This window comes from Artemia franciscana, chromosome 5 (genome assembly GCF_032884065.1).
Source record: "Artemia franciscana chromosome 5, ASM3288406v1, whole genome shotgun sequence".
Taxonomy (NCBI): domain Eukaryota; kingdom Metazoa; phylum Arthropoda; class Branchiopoda; order Anostraca; family Artemiidae; genus Artemia; species Artemia franciscana.
Window position 1 is genome coordinate 10,020,376 of NC_088867.1, and position 27,357 is coordinate 10,047,732.

At 33.0% G+C, this 27,357-nt stretch overlaps 1 protein-coding gene across 1 annotated transcript in view; it reads right to left on the reverse strand.

Annotated features, from left to right (window-relative positions):
• LOC136026967 (uncharacterized) overlaps window positions 1–27,357 on the reverse strand; it is a 93,777-nt gene that overhangs the window by 51,844 nt on the left and 14,576 nt on the right. Inside the window, exon 3 of the mRNA XM_065703836.1 lies at window positions 22,201–22,331. Within this exon, the coding sequence (XP_065559908.1) occupies window positions 22,201–22,331 (131 nt within the window). The remainder of the gene's footprint in view (window positions 1–22,200; window positions 22,332–27,357) is intronic.

Below are 27,357 nucleotides of genomic sequence, written 5' to 3' on the forward strand. Positions count from 1 at the left end.
CAGCATAGTAAATAAATCCAACATATATGTCTTTGAGAATGATTTAATCCCCCCACAGCCCCGGGGAAGGACTACAAGTTGTGAACTTTGCTCATTGTTTACATATAGTATTGCTTATTGGGAAGTATACAGAGGCTTTAAGGGGAATTTTTATGGTGGGGAGGGGAGGTTATGAGAAAAAGTTTACGTGGGAGGATCTTTACATGGAGGAATTTTTCTTGGGAGAAGGGAATTTTCCACGAAGGGGGCACCGGATTTTCCAGCATTATTGACACGCAATGACCAGTTTTTTCAACTGAAAGTAAGGAGCAACATTAAAACTTAAATCGAACAGAAATTATGACGCGACTCCACAAATTTTTATCACATGATTCCTTATCAAATAACTTCTAAATCTCTCAAATTCCTGCTAAGCAGCTACTCACTTACATGCCATCCACGTGGCTCCCAATTCACACAAGGTTCCACCGTTCAACTATGCATCACAAACTCACCACTCACTCTGCTTACATAATAACTTCTAAATCTCTCAAATTCCCGCTAACCAACTACTCACTTACATGCCATCCACGTGGCTCCCAGTTCACACAAGGTTCCACCGTTCAACTATGCATCACAAACTCACCACTCACTCTGCTTACCTACTAACTTTTAAATCTCTCAAATTCCCGCTAAGCAACTACTCACTTACATGCCATCCACGTGGCTCCCAGTTCACACAAGATTCCACCGTTCAACTATGCATCACAAACTAACCACTCACTCTGCTTACCAACTAACTTCTAAATCTCTCAAATTCCCGCTAAGCAACTACTCACTTACATGCCATCCACGTGGCTCCCGATTCACACAAGGTTCCACTGTTCAACTATGCATCACAAACTCACCACTCACTCTGCTTACCTACCAAATGACTAAACACAAAAAACCATATATCTCAGATTCCCGTCACTCATACAAGTTTATTAATTAATATTATTTCTTAGAATTCGAAGCTTTTTCAAGATTAGCAAAGAATAAGATGGCTGTCCTCTTGGAACAAAATGATAAGTTGAAACTCTTGTGGAACATGGGAATAGCCAAGCCCTTATCAACTACAAACATACGGTGTATTAATAAGGGCAGTATCACTGTATTTTAGAGCAGCTCCTTGGGAAATTTGGAGAATATAAAATAATCAAATATCAGTAGCCAATAAAAATTGTTAGTACGAGCTTCCATTATAATCTTGAGGAGACATGGATATTGAACAAGTAAAACTATTTAGTACAGAAGAAGAACTAGAAATAAAGCAAGAAAGTTGGCTAATTTTTATAAGAAAATTGCCATCACAGATTGTCATTACAGATTTTTCGCCCGCGCTCTCCTAAATTTTGAAAACCATCTTTTTGGGAGAATTTTTATTGAAGATAGAAAAAATTACTCCCAATTAAATTAAAAAAAAAATACTTCCTCCTTCTACATTTTTGTGACCTGAGCCACGGGTCATATCTTAGAGCCTCTTATTATTTTTATTGGCTTGAAAATTCATACAAAATAACCGTTCAGGTTGAATTTATTGACAATATGGATTAAATCAAAGCAGCAACGTACATAACGCAAAAGGTATAAGAAATAATCAGGTTTTTAAAAAGGCGGAGCTATTTGTCTCTTCGGAAACAAAGAATAATATTATTGGCTTACAAAGCTACTTCACAATTTAAACCAATATACGTAAACCGCACTTTTTAGCACGGCAGTGAAGAGTAGTGATGGGGTTCCAGTCACTACTCAGAATATATCAACTATCTGAGTTTGATGTTCTCAAAAGAAAACATTCACTAAATTTTTGTTACTCAGTCAGCAACTCAAACACTCGGAATTCACCAGCTAGCTGAGTTTGCTGTACTCAAAATTCTTTTATCAAGGTTTCCTATACGCAGTGGTTAACTAAAATACTTGGAATTTACCATCTAGTTGAGTTTATTGCAGTCAGATACTTTTATTAATTCTTTTGTATTTAGCCAGCAAGTAAAACACAGGGAATTTATCAACTAGCTGAGTTTGTTGTAATCAAAAGTGCCTCAATTAAATTTTTCCTTACCCAATCAGCAATTAAAACATATGGAATTTACCAACTAGCTGAGTTTGTTGTACTCAAAAGTTTTTTCATTAAATATTGGTACTTAACCAACAATTAAATCACTCAGAATATATCAACTAGCTGAGTTTGATGTACTCAAAAGAACATTATTAATTTTTTTCCCCAGTCACCAACTTAAACACTCGGAAATTTAATAACTAACTGAGTTTGTTATACTCAAAAGTACTTTTATTCATTTTTTGACACTCAGTCGGTAACTAAAACACTTGCAATTTACCAACTAGTTGAGTCTATTGAATTTAAAAGTGCTTTTATTTAATTTTTGGTATACAGCCAGCATGTAAAACACAAGGAATGTATCCCCTAGCTGAGGTTGTTGTACTCAAGAATACCTTTATTACATTTTGTTATTCAATCGGCAAAAATAGCACACGGATTTTACCGACTAGCTGAGTTTGTTGTACTCAAAAGTTTTTTCATTGAATGTCTTGATACTGAACCAGCAAATAAAATATTCGGAATCTAGCAACTAGCTGAATTTGCTCTACTCAAATGTGCTTTATTTTTTTGTTTCTCAGTCAGTAACAAAAACACTAAGGATTCACCACCTAGTTGAGTTTGGTGTAGTCAAAAGTACTTTAATTAATTTTTTGGTACTCAGCCAGCAAGTAAAACATACAGAATTTATCAACTAGCCAAGTTTGTTGCACTCAAAAGTGCTTTTATTAAGTTTTCATTGCTAAATCAGCAACTAAAACACTCAGAATATACCACCTAGCTGAGTTTATTGTACTCAAAAGTGCCTTTATTAAATTTCAATATCTAGTCGGTAACTAAAATATTCAGAACTTACGAACAAGCTGAGATTGTTGTAACCAAAAGCATTTTTAGTACATCTTCAGTACGCAGCCTGCATGTAAAACACACAGAAACTATCAACTAGCAGCTTTTGCTGCATTCAAAAGTACTTTCATTAAAATTTTGTTACCCAATCAGCAACTAAAAGACTCAGAATTAATCAACTACCGGAGTTTGTTTTATTAAATTGTTTGATACTAAATCAGTAACTAGAAGACTCGGAATTTAACAAATAGGTGAGATTCTTGTAGTTAAGGGTGCTTTTATTAAATTTGTGATGTTCGGTCAGGAGTTAAAACATACAGAATCTATCAATTAGTTAAGTTTGTTGTACTCAAAAGTGCTTTAATTAAATTTGTTTTATTCAATCAGCAACTAAATCACACAGGATTTACAAGCTAGCTGAGTTTGATGTACTCAAAAGTTTCTACATTAAATTTTTTGGTACTCAGCCAGAAATTAAACCATTCGAAATTTGGCAACTAGCTGGATGTGTTGAATCAAATGTAATTTTGTTAAATTTTTTAAAATTAAATATATACAACTTTATTAATTTCAACTTTATGCATACCCCAATACAAAGCAATACTTTTTCAAAGGCTTTATTATACCATTTCCCTCATAGCCCTGTCATATCATCACTTAAAATATTTAATTTCGAATTTATGCATAACCCAATACTGAGTAATGCAAAAAATTATAAGTTCAAGAAATCCTTAGTTCAAAAATTCTAATTTCAAAAATAATCTGAATCTAAATAATTTTAAGTCCAAAAAGTTCTTAGTCGAAACAAATTCTAAGTAAAAATGGGGGAGGGGGCAAAAAGTTAGAAAGTTGAGTATCTCTAAAAAATGCCATAGCAACTGATTCATTGGAGAACATTAGTTCGCTTGTTTACATTAGCCAAGCGTGTGTTCTGAGACCAGATTTCATTCAATCCAACTAAAAGATTTATTCATAGAATTAAATCGTTAAAATACGTACTTCTACTTTCTTTGTTAATCACGTTCAGACGGGTATATGAAAATGAGATGCCGGGTGGATTATTCTAATGAAATATCTCTTGTAATATGGCCATGTAAGTAGGTCAATGACCAAAATAAAATAAAATAGTTATTAGATGTAAAAGAGAGATTTTTGTGTGTGTCATATGAGTGAACTTTTTAGGAGGGTACTTGTGCAGCAGGCGTTACGCTTGTTTAACAGTAGAGGAGGGAGGGGGAGAAACTTGAAAAGAGCCACACAAATTTTCATTGCTGATCAGAAATCCCAAAATTAAATTAATGATCAAGCCCAATTTATAAATAAAAGAATATACTACAACTAGGGCAACCACTGCCCCTTCTCAAGGCCAAAACGTCATTGGTGTTTTAACGAAAGTAAACTATGCTTTAGACATTTTCTCTTTAATAATTGTAGACATTAAAAAATTGAAATACTGCTCAGACTTCCAGAAATTCACACCATTGTAGCCTATATAAAAGAATTCCTCAAGTTTCATTATTCCCTTCCGGGAATAAACTAAAAAAAACTATTTACAGCAAAAATTTTGTAAAAAACGTAAAGCGCTACTTTAAACCAATGAAGAACAGAGTCAAAGTAAAGTAAAATTTCAACCTTGAAATAAACGGAAATCACTGCCAACGAATAAATGAGTCCCAAAACAAACAGAAATTACAATGAATGATCAAGTTAAACCTAAAACGAACTGAAATTGCGACAAACAAGAGTAAAGCTAACGCTATCTAATCTTTTTAAAGCTAAAAGTGCCATAGAAATTCTTTTTCTAATTTTTTAGGGTTGAGAGGGAGGAAGCCATAGCAATGCTCTTGTTTATAAGTTTTGATCATCCTTGTGAGACCATATTTTGTTGTTGTGCTGATGTTACAACAAAAAACATTCGTAGTATTCGAAACACAAATTGTTTTTAGAAAAACGCAAATGGCGCTCTGGCCTTTAGAAGTCTTAGGGATTTAATAATATTTTTTTTTAGAATTATGTTTATTTTATATATCTGTTTTCTATATGTTTGATTTGACAATTCATTTTAATTTCTGCTTGTTTTGAGCTACATTTATTAATTGATAGTAATTTCAGTTCGTCTAGAATTCGAAATAATATTGGATTTTATTTCTGCCCAATTTATTTTTAATAGGGATTTTACTCTGCTTTGAAAAACTTCTTTTTTGGAAAGCATTGCTTTTTAGATTGGTTGCAACTAAATACATAAGAACAGGTACAAAGTCGTCAATCAGTGCTCAAGAACAACCGGGAAATTATAAGAGTAAAAAGTTATTCGTCGGAGCTAACACGCTTACCTCATAAAACAGTCGCTTTTCTAATAATACACTCTCCCCCTCCTAATAATCCCATATTTTACCTAGCCTTAAGATTTAGCCAGATTTTCGGTTAAAAAGATTATTTTTCATTCGAAAATTACGCAGGCAGAGAACTGTGTTTACAAAACTAATCTGATGGTTAATGGATATATGTCCCTAACTCACATCACACCTTACTTAAATCTTCAAAATTTTATGATTAATGTATTTGGAACCTTGAATACTTAGGTAATATATTGAGGCTGGGACAAGGACGAAAGTTTAACATGAAACTGAACTTTTGGAGAAAAGACCGTTAGATGGTAAATGTAAAGTTGAATTCCAAAAAAAAAAATTGCCATCCAGGAACCCTCGTTGGTCGACTAGTGAATTTACATACTAGAAAACAAAAGCGTTTATATTAAAGAGAAAAATCAACGAAGTAATTAACGACTGTCAATTTATATTTTTCTAATAGGAAAAATTCGTTAATTATAATTATAATCATTATAGTTAATTATAATTATTATTATAATTATTAGTTAATTATAATTATTTATATATAATTATAAATAAATATATAATAAATATAAATTATAAATATATAATTATATATAATTATATATTAATATTTATATTATATATATATATAAATGATTATAATTATTATTAGTTAATTATAATTATAATTTTATCGTTGCATATTTACGTGCCAAATCAAGAAAAAAGAGAAAATGGCCCAGAATATCAGACCAGTGTCATTACAATTATGTTCCTTTTTCCGGATATTCATGTACATTTCCACTTTTTATTACGTATTGTGTATTTTATTACGAATTACATCCCAAAAATGTAAGCCTATACACTGTATATTAAAAGTGAGTTAGAAAATGAAGAATATTCTGCTAGTATATCTATGCCAAGGTTAAAATTTGAAGAGGAGACAAGTTTTTCATACGAGGTAAATGGTGTCGTAAGTAAAAAGGAGGGTGTCATGCCTGTCATCCCCTCTTCCAAGATATCGATTTTTTCTAATTTTCAAATATTTTTTCTTTGTTTTTAATTTATTCCCTTCTCCCAGATGCATTCTTCATGCATTCCGTAAGATGGGTGTTATCGAACATGGTCAGGACATATTATGTTTTAGTTTGTCTACCAGAAAAACAAATATGAAAGACGAACGTAATTGTGCGTTGAACGAAACCATTTCATTCAGCTACACAATGCTACTTTAAAAAAATATAAAAAAATGCTGTGAACAAATTCACGATTAAAAGTGAATCACAAGCAAATGGTAACTGTGAAAAAACAATATTTTTGCTCTCCTGTAAAATACCAATGACGTATTCGACTATTATATAGTAAGTCAAAATATTATTATCGGTAAAATACTGTATAGAGTGCGATGCAATATCGAATAGTAATCGCGAAAAAACGGTATTTTTGACCTCATGTAAAACACCGATGACCTAATCGACTATTGTGTCTTAAGCTAAAAACATTGCGATCGATAAAATATTGTATTGATTGCGGTATAATGTCGAATAGTAGTCGTGAAACAACTTTACTTTTCTCTGTTTTAATAATACCGATACAACCTTTCCTTTTGAGCAGAACGAGATAAACCTTGTCTCACCAACACTACTTTGAAGTATTTCAAAGATGTTTAGCACACACGAAAATAAAACTTTGTAGATGTTCGGTTATAGAATGAAGGAATTGGATTAAAACAATAACAAACCAAATGGCTTAATCATCAGACCATTCTTAAAAACAAAAAAAAAAGAGGAAAAAACTAATTACGGAAAGATAACAGTGTCTAGAAACTATAAGCCTATATCTAGGGCCTAGATTCTAGGCCATTTGTCCTTTCATTTTTGTTCGGAACGCTGATTTTGTAATTTTTACATTCTTTTTTTGTACTTGTTTCTCATCAATAGTTAGTTCATAATGCTAATTCGAAAAAAAAATAACAAAACCGGCGCATTTGAAGGTTAGCAATGTCCAGGCATTAGGAGGGAACTGGTGTCAATTAAACTGAATGAGCTATTGAAAGCCCAATACATAAAGACATTTTACGATAGGTGAAGTTATTATCGTCATTCGGGTATCAAAAAGACGTATGCCAATAATTGCAATTTTCAGAAGATAAAAAAAAAACCATAACTAATTTATTTCTCTTTCGATAATCGTATAACAAAAAAAAAGATGCATGTGCATTGATTCACATATCGATCTGTTTTTATTACGGTCATCGGGGGGAAATAAATAAGTTGTGAGTTTTTTTTGTTCTTCTGAACATTTACAATTAAGGAGATACATCTTTTCGATACCCGGCTGACGTTGCATTGTTATTATACTGCTTAGTTAAGAAGAGGGCAAAAACTAGAATGTTGCCACAAATATACAACGTATTTTCGACGTAACACCTTAGATTAAGTATTCTTTTCTTAGACCAGACTGCCGTTCTAGGACGAACAAACAAATTTTCAAATTGGGATAATTCCATTTATTTAGACAGTAAAAAAAAAAAAAAAAAAAAAAAAAAAACAGGTACAAAAGTACAGATATTTCGATTGCATATACAGCAACCGTCATCAGTAGAATTACTAAAATAACAATATTGAAACTAGTATATTTATATACAAAGAAAAAATAATAACTTTTCGGGTCATTCACAAAATAATGAACTTTTGGATTATTCACTGGATTATTTTCATAGAAAGTTAAAGTGGATTAGTTTCATAGAATGTTAAAGTGCATTGAGTCTTGATATAACTCACTTTCTCTGAAAATAATCTAGTAAATGATCCGGAAGTTCATTAATTTGTGAATGACCCGAAAATTATTTTTTTGTATATAAATTGCTAGTTTCAATATCATTATTCTAGTAATTCTACTGATGATGGTTGCTGTATATGTTATCGAAATATATGGATTTTTGTGCCTGTTTTTTCCACTGTCTAAATAAGTAGAATCATCCCCATTTGAATTATGTTTTGTTTGCCACAAAATTTCTAAGGCCCTAACATCTATTAGCTTCTCTTAAATATCTAAGGCTTAAATGAATAATAAATGTATTATTCTTGATACCAGTGCAAATGCATTACATATCCATGGGCAATTAATCAGATCTGTTGAAGTCAAACTGTGTTCCAGCTTTGTCAGTCGTGTAGTGTCACTTTATCATCCAAGACTCTCTGCTGGAAACCGTGTGTTACATATTATTTATTCCAAATATTTATAGCTTTTATTTAGGTTGTTTCAACTATGGACTGATTTATCAAACTTCGACCATAATATGGTCCATGAAATATTTTTGGTTTTCAAGACTACAGTAAAATGACTTACATAGTCTGATTAGATTGAAAAGAAAATTTTCATCATTACTATTTGTAATATAAAGTAAAGAATGGGCATACAATTGAAAGTGTGAAGAAATAAAAATAAAAAGAATTTTCCCCCTTGAGCCCATCTTCGGTCTATTCACAACTAAAAGCTGTGATTTCTAAGATTTTTCTTTTTTTGGTTTCTTCATCATGAAGTTTTTATGGCAGTATGGTATTTTCGTCAGAGTTGCCAAGCCTGACCACCAAAATAAATAAGCAAAACTAATTAGTTAAGACTGACAACATTTTCGCAGTTTTTTCCTTATTTTCACCAGCGTTTCTTGTTCTTAAAATGGCACCGCTAACACGAAAACCTGCATAAATGCACATAGAAGTTTTTATCTTCTGATCTTTAAAAACAATTAATTGAAAAAAAAAGTTTTCTTAACAGAAAGTAAGGAGAAACATCAAAAATTAATACGAGCGGAAATAATTACGTAGCCTGTATGAGGGGGTTAGCCCCGTCGTCAATACCACGCTCTTTACGCTAAAGTTCAAAACTTGTTTCAATTCTGTAAGAATGACCCCTGAATCACAAAGGCTGTTTAATTATAACAAATTTGAAACTACTAAAAAAACCTTTAGCGTAAAGAGTGAGGTATTGACGAGGGGGCGAACCCTCATATAAGTAATAGTTTCTGTTCGTTTTAAGTATTAATATTGCTTCTTACTTTCATTTGAAAAAAACTTGCTTTTTTATTTAATTTCTGATTGTTTTTCAATAATTTTGCAAAACCGGCACCCCCTTCATGGACAAATTATCTTCCCCAATGAAAATTTCTCCATAGAGGGATCGTTCCACTCATAGCCCTTCCCCAAATCCCCCCACACGAAAATATCCCCCTGAAAACGTCTGTACATTTCCCAATGACCAATACTATATGCAAACAATGGGCAAAGTTTATAGCTTGCAGTTCTTCCGTCGGGGACTGTGGGGGATTAAGTCATCCTTAAAGATATAGTTACTAAATTTTTGACTATGCTGAACAAAATAGATATCTTAAAATTTGTATCTGGTGACTTTAATAACAAATGAGCGTGGGAGGGGGTCTAGTTGCCCTGTAATTTTTTTGGTAACTTGGAAAGGACACTAAAACTTTTAATTTCCATTCAAATGAGCCCTCTTGAGATATTCTAGGGCCACTGGGTCGATACAATCACCCATAAAAAAAAAAACAAATAAACACGCATCCGTTATCTTTCTTCTGGCAAAAAATACAAAATTCCACATTTTGTAGATATGAGCTTGAAACCACTACAGTAAGGTTCGTTGATGTGCTGAATCTGATTGTGTGATTTTCATTAAGATTCTATGACTTTTATGGGGGCTTTCCCCTTTTTTCAAAAATAAGACAAATTTTCTTAGGCTCGTAACTTTTGATGGATAAGACAAAAATTGATGAGACTTACACATTTAAATGAACATAAAACTTAATTCATTTGATTTAACTATTAGTATCAAAATCTCTTTTGTAGAGTTTCCGTAATTATTGAGCCGGGTCGCTCCTTACTTACAGTTTGTTACCACACACTGTTTTATATGGATGATTGTGTAAGTTTCAAATTTACCAGTTTAAAAAGAAGATTTCATTTTGACTGCCCTTGGGACTGTAAAGATAAATCCAAAAGAGCCACACGTTTGATTCTAAATCTGGGCAACTTATTTTCCTTTTTGATATAGAAAGGTTCTGAGGGGGAATGGACCACTTCTAAACCCAAACGACCTTTGTCTCCATTGCGAGAATAAGGTGGATAGTACAATTATGGAATTACATTTACCAGTCTTTTTCAAGGAAGATTGAGGTTGCTTGGAAATGTTAAACTAGAATTTCCGGGCATTTTCAAATCGACAAATAGAGACAGATATTTATCAGCTCCTAAAAAGTGCATAATAATGCAGGCAATGTGCACGCTTTGGAATATTCAACTACACGTTTTAAAAATGTTTATGTGTAGGGCTTAAGAAGGCTATTTTGTCAAGAAAAATTGTGTAAGACCTATACAGAATAATACAGGCTTGCACAAAATATTTTATCGTCTCAGGAGGGAAAAACCTTGCCCTTTGATGTCCTTTGTGCGCAATTTTCCATGTTGGCCTAGCAACCAATTAAGATTGCTTTCGTTGTAATCAAGAAAGCAAGGCCATAAAGCTTTTTTTTATATATAAAAGGACATTAAAACCTACAGCCCCCACTCAATAAAGTTTATATTCCTATTAGCTTCAGAGCAAAGAACAGTCATAAAACTTTTCATAATAATACAAAAACATTAATGAATAGTAGAGCATGGGGTTTTAAACGAGATTTAAGGTAGCCTAAAAGGAATTCCAAAGGAAAAATTTTGTTGACAGGAACAGGTGACAGATTCCAAATCAGTTTATCACATGTCTTCCCCCTTTTTATGAACCATTGGTTGCCTAGCTTTGACAAAAAAGGAGCTTAAAACCTCTGCTAGCGGTTCTTTAGTATGTCAAATTTGATGGTGTAGTTTTCGTGAAGATTTATCACCTTTTTAGGGAGTTTTTTTTTTCTTTTATCTAAAATCATCCACATTTTCTCAAGTTCATTTTTGTTGATAGGTTTTAGAATTACCAATCATCCGAATTACCCTTAAGAAATTCTGAATATTTGGAATCATCATAAAAATAAAATTGCTTTGGTATATATATATATAGCCTAACGTCGTTGAAATTCATTTTTATAGTTCTAATACATAAAATCTACGTTTTTGCAATAGAAGAACTATCCCCCCCCACAGCACCCATATTGCACTGTTAACCCTAAAGTTTCCCTTTCAGTGGGATATAATGGATTAATCACTGGATCTAAATCGCTATGAACATAAACTGAGCCTAAAACGTACTTTTGAGGCTTCAGTCTTCTTCCCCCCATCCGCTACAATACTACAGATTAAAGTTAATCTGTATTTTCCGATATACGTGCTTTTTGCATTATTAAATAAAAAAAGTGTTACTTTATATCTGCTGTTTCGAAGGTTTTGGCCCCCCCGGTAATAATTTCTGCGTACGTGCCTGATATATGGTTATGCAAAATTCCGCACAAGAAGTTCAAACAATTAACTGTTTTCACTGTTTTTCTTACTTTAATAAACAACAGAGCAAGGGTTTTCTAAAGGGATATAAAACAACTTAGAAAGAAAAACTAAGGGAATTTTTGCTGATGGCAACAGGTGACAGATTCCCAGGCAGTTTTCCGCCTTTGAATGTGAACCATTGTTGTCCTGACTTTGAGAAAAAGGATTTTGAAATCCCAATTAAACGTTTTAAATATACTGAATTTGATGGCGTAACTTTCACCGAGATTTATCCCCTTTCTGGAATTTTTTTTTCTGTTTCTCATAGGTTTCTACGGATAATTCTAAATCTAATGCATTTTAAATATTTGAAATCATCGTGAAAAAAACATTTTTATGCATATATTGTGGCCAAAATTCCTTCATTTAGTTCGAATCTTTACTTAGATCCGTCGCTCTTTACTTACAGTTCATTAACAGGAACTGTTTGTTATAATACACCCTTATGATAAGGATTGAGAAAAAAGGATTTGAGAAATTTTTTTTGAAAACTCTATTTAAGGTCTTTAATACGGTGAATTTGATGATACAATTTTCACCAAGATACTTTTCTTTTCTGGGATACTTTCCCTGTTTCTAATAGCTTTTTGCGGGTAATTCTAAATCTAATACGTTTTACGTATTTTAGATCACAATGGAAATCAATATATGTATATGTTACCGTGAATGTTCGAAATCTAGTTATGTTGACATTCATCAATGAATGTTCAAAATTCCCTTTTCTCTGCTTAAATTAAATTAGCTTTGCAATTCAGCTGTTTCAGTTTTATACAAGCTATGATGGTGAAAGTTAAAGTTAGGTTAGGTCAGGTTAGGTTAATTTAGATTAAAAACCTAACTTAAACTATCCTAAACAAACCTGACTTAAGCTATCCTAAACAAATCTAACCTCGTCTACCAAACCTAATCTAACCTAATGTGTCATCATCAAACCTTGCATTAAATTGAAAGAATTGACTGGCAATGCTGACTAAATCCAAGGAGAAAAAAGGTATTTCGGACATTCACCGGTGAATGTCGACATTACCCAATTTGCGGACATTCACGGTAACATATATAGCCTACTGTTATCAAAATTCCTTCTGTTAGAGTTTTGATTTTCACTTATAACCGTCACTTCATACTTAGAGTTCGTTAACGGGAACTGTTTGTCTTGATACACCCTTAGAATAAACACAGAAGAGCGTTAATGAATAATAGAGCTAGGGTTTTCCAAAGGAATATAATTCAGTCTAGAAAGAACGCCAAAGAAAACTTTTGTTGACTGGAGCAGGTGACAGATTCCCAAGCAATTTATCACACGCCTTTCTCCTTTTTTATGAGGCATTGCTTGCCGCGCTTTCGCAAGATTCGTCAGAACGTACCTACAGCTGCGGAAATACAATTCGATGTCAACGGATTTTTGAATGACGTACAAGTTAATTCAAAACCATGATACTATCACAAACCTATTTGAGAGAGATGATTCCTCAAGAACAAGAGGGCGCCTCCTGAAGCTCTTCAGAAACACACATACTTATCATACAATGATCAGTAATAAAAAAAGATGTCAACAATTATTGCCGTAGAAACAATACCAGAAAGTAAAAAAAAAATTAAACACTGAAATTGAAAATAAAGCAAAATTCAAAACACCAAATTAAAAAAATTAAAGAATTATTTCCTGAAAAAGACCTCTCTAACCCCTCTTCTTCCCTAGTTAGAACCTCCTCTTACCTCTTTTTCCCCTCTTCAGCCTATCAGCTGGCCGAATGCTGACCCTTTGTAATTAACATTGCCTTTTGTAACTGACAAAAACAATATTTAGATAAAATATCTTTTGACAAAAATTGAGTTGTCGTAGACAAGATGAGGATATAGTTTAAAGAGTGTTTTGGATAACAGCGACGACAACGTAGTTTGTTTTTTACTAGTTTTCCGATAATAAATTCTATATGATGGAACGTTCCTACAGCTGCGAAAATACAGTTCGATGTCAACGAAATCTATATTCCTTAGAATTTTGTTGTATTGTTTTCTAATTTCGTTTTGAGTATGAAATCTCGATTCAAGTCAACTGATCGTGATTTCAATTCTCAATCTCTATTTTAGTTCGATCAAAAGCTTAATGTGATCACCATGAAACCTTCATTTTTTAGAAGTTGAGTATTTGAGTGTTTTTCTAAATAAGCGTAACCCAATCCTAATTGAGCGCGATTCGAGTTGAGATAATTTAAATTGGTTCTAGGCACTTACACCCCACCCCTGAAATCCCCCCCTGTGGGAAAAAGCAGAAAATACCCCCGCTGAAAATCCTCCTGTAGAAAATACAACTCGCGGATACCCTCCGCGGAAAATACCCCCCCCCCCCCGTAGAAAATGCATCCGATGAAAATACCCCCCCCCCGTGTTTCACTCGTTTATCTATAGTAATTTTTCTTTGTTTTTTTTTTATTGATGGTAATTTGTGGTAGTTTTAAGCCTGGAAAATTATTTGAATTTATTTCTGCTAGTTTTTGGCGTAATGAAGCTTAACCCTTTTCTTTGACAACTTTTTTTTGTGGAAAAGGTCTTTTAAATTATTTTCTGCTCGTTTTTTGTTGACAAAAATTACGTCCTATTGTTTTTATTTCTATTAGGCTCCATGATTTTTTATATACTCCGTGGGGTGGATTTTCCAGGTATTTTTCGGAATGGATTATTTTCTAGGGGGTATTTTTCGGGGGGAGGGGTAACCGCCGGCCGCCATTTAAATCATATGAAATCTTCATTTCTTAGAATTAGATTTGTACATAATTTTTTAACTGAGCAGATCTCGATTATAAAGTTTTCAGCCTTTTGCTTTTGAAATTATGTTTTAAACAACTCTCTTCAATTTGTTTTGTGATGCACGGCGCATAGTTCGTTACGGTGCATCATAGATTCACATTATGAGTAACAACATTAATATTATCACTCTATGGCTGCTAATTCAAGTTGTTTTTTTTTACTTGGATACAAAAAAAAAAACAAAGAAAAAATTATAAAATACATAAGGATATATTTCCTGCTTTTCAATAACTGCTTTTCACATGTCCCAAGAAGTAATCCACATAACTGCAACCAAGGTAAAAAAAAAGTATAATTGTTGGAATACATGGAAAAAATCTTACCATTCAAAATTTTTAAAGTTGCGTAAAAAAGGGATAGCAGGGTATCCCACTTTTGTACAATATACAAGCCAAGGGATAGCTTTAGTGGTGTATTTAAAAAAATACATTTTCACTGAGTGCTATTTTTTAAGGCAAATAAACACACATTTAGTGATTTTAAACTTGGGCTATTTAAACACCCAAAAATCTATATTTATTAATATTAAGACTCTGCTTTTTAAAGCTTTGGTTACAATTTAGCTATGTCGCTCCTTATTTACAGCTGGTTACCACAAACTGTTTGAAATCAAAATGTCTAAGATCCCTTTAAATATTAAGATTACTACCACTGAGGTCCATTTTTTGAAGAGTCCCTTCGTTTAATCCTTAGACCATCTTCGGAAGTGCAATTTCATCAAATTCTGTCCTAACTTCTTATCACTCTTCCCCTTGGAGGTGTTTGAATTCGGGGAGAAAAAATTAAACAAATGAATAAAAACACTGAGCCCCTAAACTGAGCTGTAAAAGCAAGTGTCAAAGATTGGTTTATTTTCTTTTCCGTTAATAGTTTTTGAAATTTTATGCGTCAGTCAACATAAAACTTGTATCCAAACTTCTAAATCAAAACAAATAATCTTGTAGAGAAAAGAATTTCAAAAATCACAATTAAAACAACACCCGGAGAGTAAATAATGCTAGTACATTGGTTTACTGGAAATAATATATAGTCACGACTTGACTTTATTCTTAAGATAACATATTTTAAGACATTATCTGAATTTATATGTTAAGACACCCTCTCAAAGTTTTTATCGGTACCATTTTCCCAAACTCGCAGCATAACAGCCAACGCTTGGAAATAAGGATCTCCCCCCACAAAAAAACTCAGGAATTTAATGAACTTTGAAATCTTTTTCTATTTTTTTCATATAATTTTCCAGTTTTGCCTTTTCTATGAATTGTTCTCCCATCCCCAAAATAAATTACTACAGACGGGACTGCAAAGAAGGTGTATTGGATACCGATGGCACAATGTGGTATATTCCCTTGATAGACTGTTTCCGACTCTTTTTTTGTTTGACTATAAACTTGAAACGATTGTAGTAGAGATGGGACAGACCTTCCTATTGGTATGTTTCCATTCTCTTATAATTCCAATTTTCACAATTTTTATTTTAATTTTTGTTTATTTCCATTATTTTCATTTAGCTTATCTAATTACCATTTACACCAATTTTTGTTTTGGATTTGTTGTATTTGAAAATAGACAAAAAGAAGAGGATGAAGCATCATTCTAATTACTTGGTGGAGAACTTTTTGAGTACAGCGGAGGAAACTTCTGAGGTACTTCAAATACAATTTATAATTGTTAAAACGCCCTACAACTATAACTAAGTATTTTCACAACCCTCTAACAAATATGGGCCACACAAGATTGTATCTGCTGAGTGCTAATTTTATATAGCTTTATTTTTAAGTCCTTTTTGACCTTTTTGAGACCTGGGTCTCAGGTATTAACGCGCTTTCTGCTAAAATGTCCTAGCACCAAACGTAACTTTAATTTCATTTACTCCGATTTTTATTTTGGATTTGGTTTGCTTGACAATAGAAAAGAAAAAAGTGGATAAATTTCACTTTTTTTAATTTTGTGGAAAACTTCTTCAGTATTATGGAGAAAACTTCTGAAGTACTACGTTTCCAAGACGTTCTGCGGATGAAGGATGACAGATTTCCAAAGGTTGTTCTTTTTGGCCAAACATCTAGGGCAAAGGGAAAAGCAAGTCATCCCTGAATGGGGCGAGGAGGTCGTAAAAAGGATTTAAGGGAAAAGGGGATTTCTTGGAGAGAGTAAAGAGGGAAGCTGTAAACAGACTGAGATGGAGTAGGAGCTTGAACAGGTGTATTGGCCTCTGGTGGCTTAGTGTTGCAGTGAGTTGTTAGCAAAAATTTAATTTTTATTTAGGGTTAAGTATCCTAGCAACTGTATCTGCTTTTTGCTCATTTTATATAGTTTTATTTTTGAATCCTTTGCAATTGCTAATTTTATACAATTCTTATTTTAAACCCTTTGTGAGAATCAGGTCTTGTGCTATAAGGTCTTCCCCTTCCCCCTAAAATATGCTAACACCGAACACATTCACAAGCCCCTTACAAACATGAACTTCGAAAAATAGTATCCACTTCGAGCTAATTTAATATAATTTTATTTTTAGATCCTTTGTAAGAATTGGGTTTTACATATTAGCGTCTCCCCCCCCCCTTCCCCTGAAAATTACTGAACACTGTTAGTTCCTTATCAATAAGTTTTTGTACTTTGGTCTATATACTGAGAAACTGAAAGTACTGAAAGTTTTTCTCAATCACATAGTTAAAGTTGTTGCTCATGTCTAGTTAAAAATTCCTACTAGAACATATACTACGGGGTCATTGAAGCGTACTATTTTGAAGTGACTCACTCAAGTGTATTCTGGTATTGGTACTGGTATCTGGTACTATGTACTATATCCTGTGTGAGTATGTATGTATGCTGAAATCATTTCAACCAATTATTGGAAAGTATAATTATATTCCAAAGTATAAATTTAGTTAAGCTTTATATATTATAACCTGAAACTGTTTACAGTTGGAAACCATAAACATTTAACTGCTTCCGTCTTATCATATTCTATAAGTGAGTGCTGCAATTTTGAAAAGGCGCCGCGAGAGACAATTTCATCCAAAAGCTGAATAGCTTTGGTGTTTTTGATTTGCCAGAAGTCTAAAAGATATTTACATAAATACAACATGAAAGAGCATATTACTATGATTTTTAAATAGACTGTTGTATTAAGATAAACCTATATAATAGTTATCATTCCTGAATCCTTTTTAGATGTAGAATATTTATCGCTAGACACTCTCTTTCAAAAGGCATTTTAACTTTGGGTTACTCTGGGCTGTAGTTTCCTCTTTACTAGGTTGCAGGTGCTGTTACAGCCATGACAAGATCTAAAATACTTTCAGTGAGACTTTAAGAAGTTCTGAATTTAAGTAATTATAAAAATTTAAATAATAAGTATCAGTTATTAAAACGCCTTAATGGTTTACTTCCCGCAGCGAATGAAACTAAATGAAGTTAAATTTATTTCGCAAAAGAGATTTTAAAAAAAAAACTTAAAAAGAAATTTGCAAATAATAATTGTATGCAGCCTATGTATATTTATCTATTTATCTGTGATTTTTTCTTTTCGAAAAACAAACACCCTATAATTTTCCTTGAAAATTGGCATGCTACAATTTTCTGGTGTAAAAAAAAAGATTATCGTGTTAAGGGTAAATTATTTGATGGCCTTAAACATTTTTCATATCAATGACGTCACAAATACCCAGATGACTAATGCTCTAATGGTTTTAGTATCTACAGCGATTAAAACAAAATTAAATTAAAGCTGTTTGACTAAAGAGATTAAAAGAAAATTGATTAAAAAGAAAAAGAAATTAAAATTAATATTTTTTTTCGTCACATTAAAGTGTTAAGGGTAAATTAGTTGATGGCCTTAAACATTTTTCATATCAATGACGTCACAAATACCAGATGACTAATGCTCTAATGGTTTTAGTATCTACACTACAGCGATTAAAACAAAATTAAATTAAAGTTGTTTGACTAAAGAGATAAAAAGAAAATTGATTAAAAGGAAAAAGAAATTAAAATTAATTTTTTTTTTCGTCACATTAAAGTGTTAAGGGTAAATTAGTTGATGGCCTTAAACATTTTTCATATCAATGACGTCACAAATACCAGATGACTAATGCTCTAATGGTTTTAGTATCTACACTACAGCGATTAAAACAAAATTAAATTAAAGTTGTTTGACTAAAGAGATTAAAAAAATTGATTAAAAGGAAAAATAAATTAAAATTAATATTTTTTTTCGTCACATTAACGTGTTAAGGGTAAATTAGTTGATGGCCTTAAACATTTTTCATATCAATGACGTCACAAATACCCAGCTGACTAATGCTCCAATAGTTTTGCTATCTACAGCGATTAAAAGAAAATTGATTAAAAGGAAAAAGAAACTAAAAGAAATGCATTTTTTTTTCCTGGTACTATACATAAATGCGACATCGCATAGTATTTAACTTATATTTATCTGCTGCAACCGTGATATGACCTTAAGTGATTTCAGCGAGATTTCAAGAAGTTCTCAATTTATGTAATTATAAAATTGATGAGAATATTAAGCATGATGTCATAAGGATTTCCCCAAAAAATATACATCATAATACTGACAGTGAAATGACAAGGCTGGACATGACAGACAAACAATTATAAATCCCATCGTGATGCTTAGCTTATCAGCATTCAAGCAGTTTCAATAATATATTGCAAGCAAATAGGACAAAAAAAATTGGATGTAGCTTAGAGTAAATTAAAATTAATTAATGAACTTTGTAAATAGTCCCGTAGTCCTTAAACGACTTGTTCCTGTTCTGGATTATTCACTGGCGAAGGAAAATGTTTAACGTTAAATTTTTAGGTACCAAGGACATCAAAAATAAAAATGATTGTTTGAACTTCTACAACCCTAAATATCTTTAAAATTTTAAGAAAATCAGTAGTTCAACTTTCAACGAAAAATACTTTTATTTTTTAATTTTCAGTTAGAGTGTTTGGTAGCAGTGGGCGTCAAATTAAACAAAAGAAAAATGGACGAAAAATCATATGTCAAAAATACAAAAACCTATGGCACTAACCAACTGAAGAAGGCGTAGCTTTCCTTGAAGGTGCAATTGCATTTGGGAATAAAGTAACTCGTTCTACCTCTACCCCTCCTGCCAACCTTAACTAACGTAAGTAACTAGACTTACTACTGCAAATATTTATTTTTCCCCTTTAAATTGTCCAGGCTCTCACCCCCTGCCCTGGCAGAACAACTGACACAGGATCTCGTGGCGAAATATTATAAAACCCTTACACACATGTGTATTTTATACCTTGAATGCAAAAAAAAATTCAATGCAAATAAAAATTTAAAATAAACATAATTAAATCAAAATTAAGCTTGTGCTGAATTTATGACTCTGCTTTGTAGAAAATGACCTATTTATGAGACTATACAGTTTTGATTTCAAATTAACAGAATTTGCTGGAGTTTCGCTGGAGTTTCGACTCCAAAAGAAAAAAAATATTTTGGTTGTTTCAAAATTTGGCGCCTTTAGAATAATAGCCTACCTCATTTTTTTGTTGATAGTGCCACCTTAAATAGCGAGACTAAGTAAGCAAAACTAATAAGTTAAATTTGAAAATTAGTAATTTAGTTAATTAGAAAAATTAGTTAGAAAACTAATTGGTTTAACTTATTTATTTCCAAGGTTTAATATGCCAAAAAAAGCAAAAAATGTGATTTTGCTGTAAAAATTTCATAATTTCCAAATACCAAAATAAAAATCTAAAAAATTACAGTTTTCAGGTATGAATATACCCAAGATGGATATAGGCAGTGATGTCATTTGGGGGAGGCAAGGAGGGAGTCGTACCCAAATAACTTGGAGAAAAAATTATTATATAGCCTGTGCCCCTTGACTCTCCGGGTGTAGACTCCCGGATGTACAATCTGGCGAACTATTTATTTAGTTTTATATCAGGGTTTGAAATTTGTACCCTCGTTAATACCTCGTTCTTTACACTAAATCGTAAGTTTTGTCCCAATTCTTTAAGAATGACCCCTGAATCAGAAAGGCCGTAGAATAAATAGTTGAAATTACTAAAAATACTTTAGCATAAAGAGCGAGGTATTTATCTCCTCCTAAATACCTCGCTCTTTATGCTAAAGTATTTTTAGAACCCCTCATATGCGTAATAATCTCTGTTCGTTTTAAGTTTCAATGCTGCTTCTTCCTTTCATTTGAAAAAACGTTTTCATGTTTATTTTTCATTGTTTTCTTATAGTAATGCTAGAGAATCCTGCGCCCTTTTCATTGAATTTTTCTTCCCCCATGACAGATTCCTCCAAGGAAAGATCCTCCAACATAGCCCCCTCTCCTCAGCCCCACCCCCAAACAAAATAAAATCCCCCTGAAAACGTCTGTACACTTCCCAATAACCATTACTATATGTAAACACTGGTCAAAGTTTGTAACTTGCAGCCCCTCCCCCAGGGATTGTTGGGGAGTAAGTCATCCCCAAAGACATAGTTATTATGGTTTTCAACTATGCTGAACAAAATGGCTATCTCAAAATTTTGATCAGTTGACTTTGGGAAAAAAATGAGCGTGGGAGGGGGCCTAGATGCCCTCCAATTTTTTTGGTCACTTAAAAAGGGCACTAGAACTTTTAATTTCCGTTAGAATGAGCCCTCTTGCGACATTCTAGGACCACTTGGTCGATACGATGACCCCTGGGGAAAAGAAAAAAAAAAAAAAAAAAAACAAACAAATAAACACGCACCCGTGATTTGTCTTCTGGCAAAAACCACAAAATTCCACATTTTTGTAGATAGGAGCTTGAAACTTCTACAGTAGGGTTCTCTGATACGCTGAATCTGATGGTGTCATTTTCGCTAAGATCCTACAACTTTTAGGGGGTGTTTCCCCCTATTTTCCTAAATAGGGCAAATTTTCTCAGGCTCGTAACTTTTGATGGGTAAGACTAAAGTTGATGAAACTTATATATTTAAAATTAGCATTAAAATGCGATTCTTTTGATGTAGCTTTTGATATCAAAATTCAATTTTTTAGAGTTTTGGTTACTATTGAGCCGGGTCGCTCCTTACTACAGTTCGTTACCACGAACTGTTTGATATACCTGTATATATACTTTTAAAAATTTGTTAGTTTTAAGTATAATGGAATTATACTTAACTAACATGTCTTTGCTTGTTACTTGAAGTTCCTTCACTGTACTACTTTAACATCTTTACTGATTGATTTGTCTTATTCTTAGTTAAACAAACACATTTTTGAATAGGTATTCAAAAAAAAATTCTGTATTAGTTTATTTAAGAAATTAGACAACTTAAACTTCCAATCATATATATTAGCCAAATTCACATCTTGTTTTTTTTTTTTGTCTGACGAATTTATCAGTCTTTTTTCAGAATCTAGCTCAAGTATGGAGAATTTCCTCAATGAATGACATATTTAAGAATGAGAATAATTACTTTTTACTTCCTTTACTCTTCACGGTATATTTTTATCCTGTAATTAATTCCTCTTACTCATATTAATCAAGGAAGTCCCAGTTGAAGACTTATACTTAAAATTTACTCTGACTGCACATTTAATTTTTTTTTGAAATGATGACCGCTTTAAATTTCGGTGGCAAAGGATATTCCGCTAAAATTCTTAGAAAAGAAACCGCTCACATCTTTTTTCCATCCAAGTCGAAATGGCTCTGGCTTAGCTTTGACGTGGCACTCAAAATAAACATCGTCTCCTTCTTTGATATCATTTGGATCTAGGCTTCTTCCAAGCGTGGCAATTAGATCTGGAGCATCTGGAAAAAAGAAAACATTAAAAAAGTTTTCTTCGATTAAGACAAATACAAAAATAAAAACAATATATTAGGAAAAGGAATCAAACTGAGGAAGAATTAGAGGTTTATATTGGAAAATCTATTTGGAATCTGAATTTTCATTGTAAATTTTCGCCTTCAAAGACGCCTAATAGCATATTAATAAGAAAACTGGTGCTATATGTTCAAATTTTACTATAGGACATTCTCAAAACGTTACTTGTATGATATACGCCCTACCTAATGTTCTTCTAATATATTTCTCTGACACTCAATCCTAATGAAATATACCAAAGTAAGATAAAAATATAATACTTTAGACATAAATTTGGGCTATATATTTGCAAATTAGTGGGGGGGGGGGTTTAAGTATAGAGGGTAAGTATAGAGGTATATTATACAATAAGAGTTGATTTTGAACTCGGATTGTCCAAATACTTTAGCCCCCCCCCCTAATGTGCAAATATATAGCTCAACTTATACACTTTTCATCTATTCTGTCACTTTTCTTTTTCTTGTCTCACGCTAAGCTGAAAGAAACTAGTGAAAACAACCGGTTCTATTATGCGTCAATGAATGAACAACTTGAGCGATAGGGCTTTTAATATACAAATACCCTCAAAACTTTCATTTAGGTACTAATAACTTTGACTATAGCAAAACTCCTTCCAGAGGTGTCGCCGGTGCAAGCAATATTTTTAAGGCCTACTTTTAGCTTAATCGTTTCATTACTTCGTGATCCATGTACTTAAATTATTAACTTTTACGTAACAAAATGTAGGAATAAATTTAGGGTATTAAAAATTTAGGGTACATTTAGGAATAAATGTAAGGTAGTGTTTGTTTCTCCTGATGTAACTTGTCTTTGTGTTGCGGAGCAACACTACTGCTTTCGTAGTTTTTTTGTTTTTTTGTTGTTTTTTTTCACCGTGATCAGCGACCTGTAGCCCCGAAGTGGTAAGAGTTAAACATTTGAGATTTTTCAGAGGGAAGGGAAACGTGAAACAGAGTAAAAAAGTTCCAGAGAAGTTCCTAAAATTTCTAACAGTTTTCCATAAAAAAAAATAAAACCGTTTTTTTCTTAGAAACTCTGCGTTCGATGTTTGGTGTCAAGTTAAGACGACCCTAGCTTCGGAAATAAACTTGTTAGAAATACAGTTATGCTGAACTCATGTAGAACTTTCATTTGGCTCTTCGAGAACCGGAGCACAAAATTCCGTAGCTCTTACAGATTTCCCGGAAATAATTCCGGAAAAGTCCATCTCGTTCCGATTTTTTTTTTGAATTTTCTCAAATTTTCGATTTTGATGTTTCTTATATTTTTATCGAGTAGTGCTATGAAAAGTATGCAAGAAGAAGTGAAGTGTTCTATATACCAAGTTGCTTCGTTCTCTAAGAAATAATTTCCGAAGTTTCGACGTTCTAGAGGTAACTTCTGTTCTGGACCAGCTAGAGTTTTTTTTTCCAACGCGGTTCGACAGGTCTCGATCTCCTAACAACTGGAGCTTACAATAGTTTCTCCGAAATAAAATTCCTTCTTTGGGTTTTTCTATTTGGAAGTTTTGTCATGCCCTCGGGGCAATTTAAATTTTTTGGTGAATTTGGTTTGTTTTATATTTTCCTAGTTTAGACCATCAAAAGTTAAGCAGAAAACTATAAGACGTTATTTCCGTATCTCTTTCAGATTTCCCGGAAATAATTCCCGAAATGTGCGTCTCGAAACATAATACTTCGAATTGGCGTCAAGTTAAGACGGCCCTAGTTTCGGAAGTAAACGTTTTAGAGATAAAATAATTATGAACTCATATAGAACTTTTATTGATGTTTTCGAGAACTGAAGCATGAAATTCCGTAGCTCTTACAGATTTCCCGGAAATAATTCCGGAAAAGTCAATCTCGTTCCGATTTTTTGAAATTTTCTTAAATTTTCGATTTTGATGTCTATTTTATTTTTCTCGAGTAGTGCTATGAAAGTTATGCAAGAAGAAGTGAAGTGTTCTTTATACCAAGTTGCTTCGTTCTCTTAGAAATAATTTCTGAAGTTTCGACGTTCTAGAGGTAACTTCGGTTCTGGGCCAGCTAGAATTTTTTTTCCAACGCGGTTCTTTGAACTTTTTCTTATTTTAGTTTCTTGGTTGTCATTATTCATGTAGTGTAAACTGTGGTTTAATTTGTATCGTATTATTCTGTTGTACAGGACAAATTCTAAAAGTTAAATTTGATTTCTAGTTTCAATTATTTAAAGAAATTCTGGTTTATCTTGAAATTGTAATTATCCATCCTATAAATATTCAGAATTGTCAACTGTGTTATTGTGTTATTCTCGTTTATTTCTGGACCAGCTAAACATTTTACCAAACTCAGTTTAGTAGGAGCTCGAAATAAAACCATATCAAAGATGCTTCAAGATAACAATCGAAGCCGCATTAGAAAAATGTCCTCTGAAGGACATAATGGAGACTGTTGCTCCGTAGGGCACAGTTGCACGTGTTGCTCCGCAACTGTGCCCTAAGGAACAGGGCACAGTTGCTGCAACACTTCCCGTTGCACAGGCAACGGAGGTCTAGTTTCTTCTTCTTCTTGTTTGACTATTTGGACACACTAATACATATTTCCATACAATCCCTGGCTTCCAGCAGCTGGGAATGTACCCTGGCAGTGGCGTCAATTCATAAAAAAGGGGGGGGGGGTCATAATGTGTCTTTCAAAATCTAAAGATGAGGGGAATTTTGTGTTTTCAGCTTTTTCAATGAAAACACAAAAAATGTAATCTTCATAATCTAGAGGGGAGGGCGATGCAAATATTCTAGGAGGCAAATCCCCCCCCCAATTGACTTCCCTTAATCCTTGACCCCGTATTGCCAATCAAAGATCAAGTCAAAGGATTAGCTTGGCTTTTCGCAAGCGAAATAACAAAATTCTACTCAACGAGAATGTTATAGAGTCTTTAGGTCAAGAACCTATACAACATAAAAGCAAAACAATCAACACAGACACCGATTTTAAATAAGGAAAAATACCTCTTATGATACAGTTAATTTTTTTTTTTAAGTCAATAACACACAATCTAGTTAATAACCATGTTTAAAAAATCGGTTTCACCTATAAAAAAAAAGAAAAAAAGACAGAACATAAATTCTACTCATGCATAAGAAAAAAAAAACACAATCTCCTATATAGGGCCGTGTTCAGGATTGTTTTGGAGGGTAGGAGACGGGGGTTACAAAAGGATTTTTCGGGAGGGGGGGGGTACAAAAACTTGAAAAAACGCATTGAATTTTTTATATTCATTTTATATTCATTTTTGTTACGTTTTTACGAGTTGGAAAAACATTTCAGGGGAAGGGGGGTCAAACCCCTCCCCCTGAATACGGCCTCGTATGTACGGGTTTGAAATCAAGGAGTTAATTACCCTTTGCAGGTAAGCCAAGCAATATGAATAATTTAGAAACTACACTGGAATTCCCCCATGGATCGTAGTTATAGGCTAGTTTTAATTGTACGTACTTTATCACGAATAAGACGAAAACAAAGTTGGTATGAACAAATGCAAGAAAGAACTAAAAAAAAAAAAAAAAACTCGTTGCGCTTAGGACAGGGCAAAGTAGAAAATAATCACATTTCTTTTTATTATTTCGTTTCAATATAAAGAAATACTAATTAAATAACTAATTTGATAGTTAGTTGAACACATTATTATTGCTAACTCCTTACGTTTCCCAAGGCTGCATATCACCTTTGGTGTCTCTTGGTTTAACCATTTGGGGACTACTTGTTGTTCGTTCAAAACTAATTTTTACCCCCTCTCCCATCTAAAAAAAACGTCAGGTGTTGATGTTGCAGTCCTAACTCATTCAGAAAGGTAGGATTTTTCTATTTATTACTTCAGAACGAACCAAGTGGCGCTGAGGTTTATCCCGTTTGATTTCTCCAATATGTCATCTAATAACAGTCAAAGAATTTACCACAAATAGTGTTATTAACATTTCATATAGCCCTTTAGAACTTCATTGAAGGAATTATTATGTGCGGTATATCTTTCTGTCATGAATCTTTCAAATCACTGATGCGTGAATAATTAAAGCGGCGCACCTCTCATTAGCCCCTGTCATTTCATGTTAGACAACCCCACAGGCTGACGGCATATTATTATATTATTCTGTAGGCATTTAATGCCAGTCTTTATTAGAATTTCAAAAATGACAAGCGAAAAGGGGAGCAATCCAAGTTACTAAAAAGTATCTATATTTAAGTCATTACAAATATCTAAGGGAAGCGGGGGCTGTTTGCTGTGATGTTTTTTGAGGGGGGGAGCTTAAAATAATTTTGAAAAACCTGTGAACTGAATGAAAAAATTTAGAAAATTATGGAACAAGTGGCAAAATCTCTCTAAAATTAACAAGCACACCAGCCAGAGCCCCTCCCCCATATTATGCATTTATGAGTTGAGACTAGCATAGATACTGATTTTTTAAAAGTAAAATAGCAAAAAATAATAAGGTTGGCCGAGGGTGGAAGAAACTGAAAAGAGGTGTCAAAAAAGCATAAATGGACTTATTTCAGGAGAGGGGAATTTATGAAATAATATATACTGGCAAACTGTATTTACTTGTGAAAAATCCCTTTATATCCAAGTCAGGGCTTCGTTTGTAGGTATCTGATAAAAGTGACGCTTTTTGTAGTGATCACTGACAGAAGCTTTTAATGAGAAAAAAAAACGTAAAGCATTTCGTTGGAAACGAGGACTAGTAGGGGTGCTCACAGGTAGAGGAGCTGGGGTGATCAATCAGTAAGACCGAAAGATAAGAATCAAGTGTGAAAATATTTATCATTTAGGATGAATTTAACAAAATAAATAATAACATTTTAACAACTACAATTTAACAAAAATAACATCTGGCAGAAAAAAATCCTTGCAAAACTTCATTGGGTGCCTTCGTCTGGGTTAATCTCTCAGGAGATTCTGTATAGCTGAACCGAATTGCAAACGTATCAGTGACCTTTGAAT